The sequence below is a fragment of the Amblyomma maculatum genome, chromosome 7 (genome assembly GCF_055883805.1).
Source record: "Amblyomma maculatum isolate TAMU_Amacu chromosome 7, ASM5588380v1, whole genome shotgun sequence".
In the NCBI taxonomy this organism is placed as follows: Eukaryota; Metazoa; Arthropoda; class Arachnida; order Ixodida; family Ixodidae; genus Amblyomma; species Amblyomma maculatum.
This window is the reverse complement of record NC_139350.1, coordinates 91941507-91953512: the sequence shown is the minus strand read 5'-3', so window position 1 is coordinate 91953512 and position 12006 is coordinate 91941507. Positions and strand designations below refer to the sequence as shown.

At 44.1% G+C, this 12006-nt stretch overlaps 1 protein-coding gene and 1 pseudogene across 4 annotated transcripts in view; both read right to left on the bottom strand.

Moving 5' to 3' along the window:
- Positions 1-2728, bottom strand: part of LOC146183955 (abasic site processing protein HMCES-like) — a 61904-nt gene extending 59176 nt beyond the window's left edge. For all 4 annotated transcript variants that reach the window (XM_084609260.1, XM_084609259.1, XM_084609262.1 and 1 more), the window contains exon 1: positions 2585-2728. In XM_084609260.1, the coding sequence (XP_084465386.1) occupies positions 2585-2604 (20 nt within the window). In that variant the 5' untranslated portion in view covers positions 2605-2728. The remainder of the gene's footprint in view (positions 1-2584) is intronic.
- Positions 2729-5318: 2590 nt separating this feature from the next.
- LOC146183954 (coatomer subunit delta pseudogene) lies at positions 5319-10193 on the bottom strand (annotated as a pseudogene).
- Between the last annotated feature and the right edge of the window lie 1813 nt (positions 10194-12006).

Here is a 12006-nt window from a genome sequence, read left to right as displayed (position 1 = left end):
CATGGATGCCATATAAGTGCATATGATATAAAATACATAAACAAGTACATGTAACGTGCAAACCAGCCATGTTCGCTCAGAATAAAAAGCTGAACAAAGAAAATATGATTGAAAATTATAAAAAAGGTCCAGCGCAAGAGATTGATTTTGAAAGCAACATTTTTTCTATCCCGCACAAACCCAATTCCAGGAGTCACCGTAATTTGACCCCTCAAACGCTTGAAAATGGGTCAGAGCTGCATCGCTCAGAGGCACCACGAGTGCTTCAATCAAGATTCGAAATAATTTCTCAATCACTTCTGGCTCTTACTCTGATATATGTGAAATAGGAATGACCAAAGCTGGTAAGCCAAAAAGAAAACTGTTGTTTGAAATAAAAAAACTGCCATTTTCGACATGCACCTCCTTAAAAAGACCATACTGCTTTTCCTCCCATTGAGAGAGACATAAACGAGTGGTATTGGAGCCAAAGCAAGAAAATAACCCCTGCAACCACTCTGTTCCTCCCATCGCTTGCTGCAACAGCCACCTCTCTGCTCACAATTACACAGCCATCTCAGCAAAAGTGGCTCATCACCACCTAGAGCAAGCACTCCAAAAGCAAGCTTCTTGGCAATTCCCAGACCCAACGTCTCAAAATGCTTCTTCAGTGAAGGCCCCAAGCTAACAACCTGCATCCTTCAATAAGGTACCTGCTGTATGCTTCATTTCTTAACAGGAATTACAGGCAGGCTCAATGTTTCAAGGTGGTTTGGTTTGGCCTGGTTTGGTTTAGAGGATTGAACATTTAAACTGCAACTCAAATTTCAACCACCTGGGGTACCTTCACGTTTACTGACATTACACTGCACGACGGTGGTAAGGAGCATTAATAAACACAGTCCAAGAAGAGCATGGAGCAAGAGCTTGTCTTGTGGCCTTCCACTCTGTTAATGTATAAGTGCACTTTGCCACCTTTTAAAGCCAGATTCTAATATCCTGAATCGTTAAAACTTACCCTTGTGAGAACAGCGCCAGTCACCGCCAAGCTATGCTGGTGGTGACAGGAACATCAGGTATCGATCCCACACTGCCAAACACTCTTTTGTATTCCTTCCTCCACTCCAAGCAACTGTTGTAACTTAATATTTTATTACTATTTATTTAAAGATGTTGCTAGCTTCTTTGAAGGGCCGTTGTAAGACTGTGGCCAATGAATTCAGACCCGGGAGAGAGGTAGTAAATAAAGCACCAAAAAGGCAATAAAAGGGAGAAAGCACGTTCACATGTGATTGCTGAATTGTCAGTAGCTTCCCACATTCACAGGCTGTGCCCAAGACCACTGCACAGGGTCAGTCACACTTGGTATGAACACAGCTCTGCGTGGCTGTGTTCACGCCCAAGCCTGTAGTAAACTCGCGCAAAAGAGCAGCTCTGCATTATCTTGTAACTAGATAAGATGAAAAGGCGCTCCACAGATGCGTGGTCACACAGAGCAGTGTTTCACACAAGGTATGCTTTCCTATGCGCATTAAAACACCAAGAGGAAAAGCCTTGGACACACAAAATGTGACAGGACCAACCAATGTGATGCCCCTACTGCATAAATGCTACACTGAACAAGAGCTTGTTCATTCACATGGCAGTTGATATAATGCTTTCATCAATCATATAACAGCTCATTGATAAACAGAACAAAACAGGAGCATGCTTCATTTCAGAAGATATGTGCACACACAAAAAATGTACACACCAGCATGATGTCATTCCTTACCATAGAAAGATACTATTTTGACAGTAAATAGGCAGGCAAATGTGGCCACTGCCATGTTTCTTGCAGATGGGTGACTGACACATGCACAGTAACACAGTGCTCATTCTGAGCTCATTTTTCTGCCCTAACTAGGTGCGTTTCAACGGTTATGATATCTATTTCTGTACGACTGTGTTCCCGCTATACACTAGTGCACAAGTGGACGCTTTGTTGCAACTCTCAAGCTAACAAAACACGACTGCTATCACCAGACGAACACTGCACCAGTCTGAACGGATCGCTTACAGTACGGCAGTGCTGCCACTGCGCTAATAAAGGAAGGCAGGAGGTGAAAAGATGACGCCACACGAGCCCAGAATGCGTTCGTCTGCGTCCTTTTCCCGCCTCTAGTCTAAGCATGCGATTGTCCTGCCAGTATGTAATCGTGCAAACTATTACAGTAGCTCTGTGCTCAGTTCTATGCTTAAAAGTACATGACTTACATAGAAGTACACAACTCTTTGCCCTGCACTGCATTAATTGCCACAATTTTCAACTTTTTGCCGCTGAAATTTCGTTGCCAAGGTACAAGAGAGCATGAAACGCAATATGAAGAAAACGCCAAGTCATCAGTTTCATTATGCTAACTGGAAGAAAAGCTCGAAAGCACCGCAAAATCTCGTCATTTTACCGCCTGTTGTCAAGTCATAAATACCGCTCTACAAGCTCAAAAGAACGCCAACAGAGAGATCAAAAGGAGTGGCTGAACGACAAGCAACGCCCTTTGACTTTAACTACGTGGTGGGCTTAATGATAAAATCAAGGCTTTTGAATGTTGAAACAGTTACAAACCAACACGTTCGGTCACACATTTCTTCAAGGACAAGTACTATAAGGCGATGGCGCGATGGGCCGAATGAAATTGCCCGCGAGCGCGAAGATGCAGTAGATGGCAAGGCAGAGGAGGTCGTGTGGTCGTGTGGCAAGGAGGCAAGGCAAAGCCACCCGCGCGATCGACATCGTCTGTGAAATAAAACCCGCAACTATTACCACTCAATTAATTTCGGATGTATTTTTTGTTTGTTGGTTAAAAAAAATAGTATACAGACTAATTTTTTTTTCTCTCTCTAACGCACGAACTTTTTTTTTGCGTCGCGCACATGTAGCACGCGCTGTACCATAGCCTAAAGGAGACTATGGCTGTACACACTGTATGTATACATATGTACCTTAGCAACCCTTAGCCCGGAAGCGTTGTGTTGGCATTCGCTTGAGTAGCAACAGTAGCAACGTTTAGTTACGAAGTATCGTCAGTATCGTCACCGCAAGCAAGTGTCGACCACAGCGACCATCGCCTGAACCACTGGCTGAGCGGAAACATGCCGAGTTGCAGCGTGCCGACAGTTCCGTGCGGCATGTGAGAGCCGGCCGGCTGTCGGATATGTGCTCCGAGGTGATGGAAAAGGCGCGTTGTTTAAGGAGACTTTCCCGATCGCATTGGCCTCGACAACGCGCCTGAAAAGGATGTGCACATAGATCATATGACTTGGTTAGACTTGGTTATACGCATTAGCCATTTCGTGCTTTTATTTGTTTATATGTCGGAGCGCTAGGCAGATCAGTTCGAGCCGCCGAAACAGACTGCAGCAGCCACCGGCTGAAACATATGCACCCGTGTGTACACTAAACAATTGATTCGCAAAGGTTTTGATCAGACGCCTCTTCCAAGACTTCGTCTCCAGACGAATGCAGTGGCCGATGTTTACTTTCGTCGGAAGGTATATCCAATATATGTTTATTCATGCGCACGTACCATGTGTCCGTTGTAAATTTGTGCGTGCATGCATGGGAACGCGAGCGTGATGCGCAATCTCGAGAGACCGCGCGCACTCGGTTAGCCAGGTGGCGTATAACCGCTGCCACTCATTCACAAGTTGCATGGTTAAAGCAATATCCCCCCCTCCCCCTATTTCCTTTTTTTAAGGTGAAAGTCTTTAATGGCTCCTACTGTCGTGGACAAGGTGTGTCCCGTTTTTACGGCGGCTGTCGCGTGACGTTCCTTGGCGCGCGTTAAAGTGTGGGGTTGCAGATGGCAAAAACGCTAGACAAGATGAGACTTCTGAAGGAAAGGCGCAGTGTCTGTCACACTTTCTCCGACAAGTGAGCGTTTGGATGGTACACCATCGCTCCTGTCGCATGGCGTTCATTGGCGCACGTTCAAGTATGGGATTGAAGGTGGCGGGACCGCTAGACAAGATGAGACTTCTCAGGCTTTCGCCTTTCACTTCTTAAGTCGCTAAAGTCCCTCGTAATTTTCTGTTTCCCTGGGCTCGGGTGATGTTACTTCTTGTGGTTTCTTGTCCGACCTGGGCCAGAATAAAGAAAGACGCATTTTCTAGTTGCCTTCATTCAGTTCCTCGATCAGCATATGTAACTTAACCACCAAATCGCAACCAGCTGCATTCGATTAATGAGCTGTCACCAGCCCGAACCACATGCAGAAATTCCACCCAGCAAAATTATTGGGACCAACCATGTCCAAGAAGTTATTGTTCAATTATGAACGTGTGTGTATTGCACAGACGTCATATATCTACATATACATGTGCTGAACTGCTGCTTGTACAATGTTTAGCTGTTGATGCATACATCCTAATGCCACAAACAGTTATTCACCTCCTTCAGCCTATGTATGGTTGCACCATGCTGCCATTCAGTTGTATTTACATTCCGGAGAGTGCCACCAAGAAGTTGTGCTGCACTATAGTGCACAACTTAGCAAAAGGAATGCAAAAGTGCTGCACCCACTCAATTGACACATCAAGTGGAGCCAAAGCAGATCACCCCATAGGCGCTGAATTGGCTGACTGCATGCCTGTGCCTCACCTCTTCCCTTGCCCCAATTTGAGTGCAATAGTAATTCCTTCTTGCACAAAGTAACACACTGCAGTGGTGGCCAGTGTAGACCCTCTGGAGGAAGGAAACGTGAAAAAAATACTTCATAAACAAACCCTGCGGAGCACATGGCAATGATCCTTCAAAAAATTTGGAAGGTGCAATTAATCAGTCAGAAAGTAGTAATATGTTCAGGGGTGGAAGCGCTGCACCAATTCCTCCGTTCCACTCCAAACTGCTGTCCCTGCTCCATCCTGCTCCAAAATGCAATATTGCTCCAAACTGGCTGCCTTGATGTTTTGCCATCAAATTTAGCAGAACATGGGAACACAATTTCTCAGCGTCAGGGGCAAAGATATAACGCATCTTGCACTGGGGCTTAATACAAATAAAATCTTTGGAAGGAAGCATGGAGCATAATAAATACTTGTTCGCAAGTAAATTTAGACACAGGTTATTGGAGATAGTTAATTGCGAAAAAAATGCACTATGCACATGGCGTAGCACCTCTTTCCAGCCTTTTAAATCGCCAGTGAAGAGAGTAGCAAATGAAGCAGATAGCTTAAACTACTACGAGCCGTTAGATTAGGAAACTTGTCTGGCTGCAAAATGTACACAAATTTTTGCAATGCTTTACTATGAAAACAAGCCAGTACTCAAACAATGAGCCCCTTTGTCCCTGAGAAGCACGTCAAGCCTACGTCAGACAAAATCACAGAATCATACTTGAAGCATTATGGGTTGGTACGCCAAAGCTGTCAATTGCTAGGAAAGGCATAAGGCCTACTGCCAAGATATAATTAAAATGACCCCCAGCATTGCTCAAGCAAATAATGATGAACTATTGGCAGGCGGCAGTGAAGTAAAGCTGAAGGATGGTATACCCTTCAATGACATCTGTTTGTATCCCAAAGCTGCTCCAAAAGGCTCAAGCCTGCTGTAGACCTCTTCCATGATTACAAACAAACAAGGCGATCGAGGTGGCGCTGCAGTTGTCTGCTATCCCAAGATAGGCAAAAGGTATGGGAGCGGCACTGGTGCCAAGCTTGTCAAGGCGTGTTATTGTGGTCTGACGGCGCCTTTTTGGCAGACAAAATAATCAGTGCTCAGGAATTTATCAGATAAGCCTAGACATAGGATCAAAAAGAATCATGTAATACCCCATATCTGGAGACTTTGAAGTGTATTATAAATAAATAAATAAATATGCACAAGATAGGGAGCAGAAATGTCATGCCCATTAATCTGGACTCCAAATTAGTATCACTGTAAAGTGCATCGAAGGGGTAGACTCGACATTTAAATCCATCAAGTCAAAATAGGTAAACTCATTAGGCCAGGCTAGGTGTTCAGTTATGAAGTGTACCAGCAAGCGTTCCGTTTGCTGCTAGTCTATTCCAAGTTGCTGTTAAGGTCAGCCTGTGTTATATTGTATATCATTACATGCTTTGACCATTTGTCTTGTCAGACATGAGTGCGAAGTCGGAAAGGCGCTGGACTTGCGTAAAAAGGAATTAGCTAGGAATTTATATTTCAGAAAAAACGGCAATTATCAGAGGTGTTTGATCTTAGAAACGTGCTCCAAAACATATTCAACTGCTCCAAAACTCTCGTTTCGTTGCTCTAAACCTGCTCCAAAATGCTCGAGCCCGCTTCCACCCCTGTGTGTTGTTATTTTATTATATATACAAAAAGAAGGAAAAGGTGTTTGGCAGCCCCGGTATCTGATATCTGAAGCACCTGAACTGGGGCGGCAGAAATAAAGGGATAGGGAGGTAGATGAACTCAAAGAGATGAGCGAGACAGGACAGGGTAGGTAAAAATAAATATATACACTATGGCACATCAGTCAGAAACCCCAGTTTAAAGGATTGGATGTATGCTGTCACTCGCAAACTAGGGGCTTAACATCCCAAGCCAACTCATGGGATATGACTATAGTGGAGAGCTCCAAACTAATATACACCACCTGGTGTAAATTAGTCATTTTAGTATATCGCTTCCATTGAAACACTGCTACCATTGATGGGGTTCCGTCCCGTTGTGAGCCCGAGCCAAAGCCACCGGGCTGCACACTGCCTCCCTTGCATGCTTCCTGCCGGGCCCACTGCAGCTTCTTGGCTTTCTCTTTCATCTTCTGCTCAGCTTCACGCTCTTGTGTCTGGCACACAGCTTGGTACATTTTCTCCTCGTGCGAGTCCATCTCCACAAATGTGCGAATCTGGGCCAGGTTCACGCTCTCCCTGTAGCCGAGGGCGACGATTTCGTCAAAGGCGAAGATGAGGTTGAACACCTGGTCCGCCACCTCCTGCTCGTTCAGGCCCCGGCAGTACTCGGGCAGCACACGCGAGAACAGTTGCAGGGTCTCCAGGTCCTCGAGGATATTGCTGGCACGAGTGGCGAGCAGCAGCACGTACAGCTTGTCATGTGGCTGGTAGACATAGCACACATTCTGTCTCCACAAATGTGTGCTGGTGGCCAGCACCCAGCAGCTTGGGGAAGGCTAGCAGGAGGCCTTTCACCCGTGCGTGGCTCATCTCCACAAACTGTCGGTACACGATCACTGCAGGCCTAACATGCAGGTCCTGCCAACTGTGCCATGTTAGAAATCGTACTAGACAACTAAAGTAATATACTCGAAGATTAAAGAGTTGAACTGGGTTTATGAACCAATCAATAAGTTCACATGATCTCTTTCTGCTCATGCACGTCTGCGTGTGCGTTCGCCAGCTCGTCTCAACAATGTCTCTCTTCTGCTCCCCCTTGAGGCTAGCAGCATCTCTCGATAGAACACACGATCTCCACAGTCCCTCCGTCTGTCACCGGTCAGCGCTAGTCGTCCGTAGCGGGCGTGCCAAAGGAACACAAACTCGGGCTCGCACCATCAATGACAACATGCCTGCTCCTACGTTCTCACTTCGGTTTCATTTCAAATGAGACAACCATAGTGCAGGTGTTCAATATGCAAATGGTTTTCAGCAGTTAAGGCCCATCCAATAATTCAAGCTTTCAATTAATTAGGGCATTTTTTCCGGTCTCTTGAAGGCCAAATTAACTAGAGTTAACTGTATTCAGCAGCGATTTGTCAGCCCCACTCGGTTTCTTGCAGGTCATTCCAGTACGAAAATCATAAAATTTAATATACTGGATTCTTCGGTAGGGTATACACTTTTGTGCAAATTTAATTTTATTTGCATATACCATATGTGAATTCTGAAATAAACGAGGTGTACAATGCACTACATTTTAATTTTCTATTTGTTTCACTGATCAGATATTCGATTCAATATTTAAAGGCATTTTTTTCTCCCATATTTGTATTCAATTCATATTCAAACAATTCAGTATTTGCACACCCCTAAAATTAAAAAAAAAGGAGCTAGGACACTGCCCTGCAGGACATGGAATGTAGCAGAGAGAACAGTGGAATGAAGCCCCTCAAAATCAATCAATTGCTGGCGCATATCCAGATATGACAATATCCATTGAGCTATGTACAGTTCATGGTAAACCCCGTTCACCAATATGGAATAACAGACCTGAATGTGTAACCTTAGCAATTGCTTTTCTGAAGTCCAGAAATATAACATATCAACTTGACTGAAACAATCGAGAACCCAGGAAAACAAATTAATTGTAGAAATTATAGTTGTGCGGCTATCGACGAGAATTGTTAAGCTCTTGCTGGAAAGGACGAAGAATGCTTTATTGTCTAGAACAGGGGTTCTCAGACTTTTTTGCTTGGAGGAACCCCAAAAGCCTTCAAATAGTTCCAGGGAACCCCCCCCCACCCCCTCAGAGCCAGTCTCATATCAGCTGCTGGGTCAAGACGGCTCCTGTGCTTGTTCTTCAGATAGGCGAGGGCTGAAAATGCCTGTTCACATGCATATGTAGTTGCAAAGGGAAGCAAAATGTCCACTGCCCTTTCAAAGAGGCATGAAAACAGCGGAGCAGTCCCCATCCAAAATTTCACCAAGCCTTCACCATTAAATTTTTCTTTTGAGAGCAGTGCTTGCCCTGAGCTCTGAGGATTCTCGCGGAACACAAGAAGACAGCCTGCGGAACCCCTGTGTTCCGTGGAACCCAGTTTGAGAACCCCTGGTCTAGAAGATCAGTTATGTATGTAGTTGGAAATGATATGTTCCGTGAGTTTGCATGATATGGGTGCTGATGAGTGATATCAGTCTGTATGCTAGCTTGGACAGTGGTCCCCTTTCTTAAATAAATGAAGGTGGCAGAGGTTTACCCTAATTAAACTTCTTGGCCATAATGAACAGTGTCTGTGTGTTGCCTCTGAGACATCAGTTGGACCATCATGGGTTGCACTGTCTTGGAAGCTGGTGTATTTGCTCAGGCGAGACCAAGAGGGCAATCGCTGCCATGAATGTGGCCAATTTGCAGACACACAAACGTTTGACAATATTAGATCGTTTTGCTAGGCTCTGAACCTCCAAATTAGTGGTTTCACACTAATACTGGCAACCCATGTGCAAGCCTGTATAATTCAGGCGGAGCAATGCCATTAGAAAAAGACAAATGAAATATTGCAACAAGAAACTGGGCAAGCGATGCTGCATAATAACGCAGAATGGTATACATCCTCAGGATCTCAATTTCTCAATTTTTTGGAACACTGTCATCTTGACAATGCTTTCTATTTTTTAACTGCTGATTGTACTTACAATTACTGTGCCTAAAGGTTAAAGGTGTGGGAAAGGTTATACCAGAAACTGAAATACACCTAAATTGAGCAAATGCAACATACATTTCGGGGGCACTTCAGCACCGCTGTTAAGGAAAATATGCAACAGCATTTAAGACTCATGTATCCTCATCCCTGTACGTTTAGTTGGCTACTTGTTTATTCACCGATCTCTTAGTTTGTGCTTTTATCACACATACCAATTTGTAAGTCCACTAATTACCACATTATGTAAATACATTCCCAACTCACACATCTGACTTGGGATTCTGAAAGGCAATAAGTTTGATTCTCATGTCAAAGGAGCTGCTTGAGTAGGCAGCTGGACCATACTATGGTTCCCACATCACATAGACCAATATATCCGGTCATAGCATCTGCCAGTCATCCTTGTCGCCCAAATTGCCTTTTTTGGTGAATATGGCCTTTTAATGCAGTCACATTAAATTAGGTGAGGGCTTCAACTCTTCTTACATGGCAAGAATTATTGCACACACTTTTGTTTATGCCCTTTTAGTATGCTGCCTCACCATCCCAGAAGCATAGAGGCACAGCAATAGCGTATTAAGCGGGTATCCAAGGTTAGAATCTCAGTCCTACAAGCATGTCACCTCGCTATAGAAACACAATTCACTTTGAAGGGCCAAGATTGCAATATTTTAGTGGAGTGATTAGCATTGCCAAATGTTCGAGCATTACATAAGGTGACAGTATGGGTTTAATATCCCACAGCCAAGGGCATTGCAAAAAGGAAAGGTGCTGCTCATCTGCAAAATATTCAATTAAACCTCTTTTATGCAATTCAACACCGCCCACTTTGCCATTCCATCACCTGGCCCTGTCTGCAGTTTCAAGCATCTTCATTGGGCTTACCTCTAGAAATTGTCTACGAAACATACCTGTGAACTTTTCTTACTTCACTGGTTTTGCAGATTATTTCCTGTCTCAAAAGGAATAACAGAAATACATGTGGTTCTATGACACACAGTAAATACTTACCTTTCTAGGTAGGCAACAAAAGGGAAGTAATGCAGAAGGTAGGTAGTCTAAACAAAAATGTGTGTGTCAACATGGTGTTTTAGCACTAGAGTGTTTACTACTTAAATTGTGCATTATTAATGAACGAAAAGCCACATAGGTAGGAATGCTTTATTTTAACACAGAAGCTATGGCCAACGTGTATGTTGCCATTACGCTCGTAAGTGAAGTGCAGACTTGTGAGTACACTGTTGAGCCTTGCGAGTACACAGGGAGCAGCCAACTTGGACCAGGGAATGCCATGCTTTAAAAGATGAGCAAGTGTTGTGATCTCTCGACTAGCATCAGTCACATGCAGGATCGGCTGTCATGCGGAGAAAAATACAAAAGTGCGTAAGCTCAGAACAATACATTGTATTCTTTATGCTTTCTAGTACCTAGAAAATGTTCATGTGAATTTATTTTAGTGCGGTTATTTTTTCATTGTTCCCGTAGATTATGAACAATTTCATTTATCTTTTGAACTAATTTGGCCAATTGAAAAAATAGTTAGATTTGAAATCAGTGCAAGAAACTAAATTAGAATACCAGGTTTTATCAAATTTGTTGAAAAACGTAGGAAAAATAGCTTTCAGAGCCATGTCCCCCTTAAAAGCGACCAGTTTGGCCACGATTTCAATCCGTTAAATAGAATTCAATTAGAAAAAAAAAATTATGTCATCGGATTTCTTGCGAGGAGGCTTTAATATTTAGACACAGTGTGCAGCAAAATATAACTGATTAAAATCTTGACGAAACGCAAAGTAGCCAGTTGCGCACGTATGTAGTCTTCACACCATGCCAAAATTGCCGTTTATCACCTCCGTCAAAGAAAGAGAAAGCCAATATTCTTCTCGAATCAATGTATCTGTGAACTGGAGGAGACGGAAGCAGAAGAAAGACTAGAAGCTCAGGCGGCGTGCCCGCCCTGTGGTGTGCGAGAGGTGCTGTTATAACATAGCTCACAACAGTACCGCCGCCAGGGCCAGCACGTGTTCTGGCTGCAATGCTCTTCGCTGATTCTTCATGCAGAAGGGCCCCCCCCACCCCAGTTTCCCCTGTCGAGAAAGATGGCGCCGCTGCGGCAGCAAGACTGTACCTGTGCCTGAGGCGTCACGAGTGTAACACCAACCTTGAAAAAGACCACAGCTCATTAAGCGTTTGAATGTTGCCCCTTCCCAGTGGTTTGTTTGAGGTTTCCAGTTCCTAGTCTCCAGTAGTATACAAAACTGACCATATGCAGAAGCGCCTTATCGCAGACCAGACTGTCTGTGCTCGCTGATAGCTGAAACAGCCTCATCCAGCATTACACTGTAATTTATTAGGCGAATGCATGTGTGGAAAATGGGCCGCATCTGGGGCGTTAAACCATGCTGCACCACACTAGCGTAACCCGTATATGGCATTTTACGCTTTAAAACCTGCAAGAGCGGTGTCCGACTGCTGCCCTTCAGATACCGAGGGGAGTAATTTCATATATTCGTTTATATCATTCAACGTGGCTGGCGCGCGTCTAATTGCCTACGACACTGATTGACTCTACTTAAAAATTTCTCATTCAAGATTTATCTTATTTCATCGTCAAGGGGTTTTCTAAACTTTATCAAGCCTTTGCGGCTAGTTCAATTATGAGGCGTTCCAATCAACAGAAATGAAAACC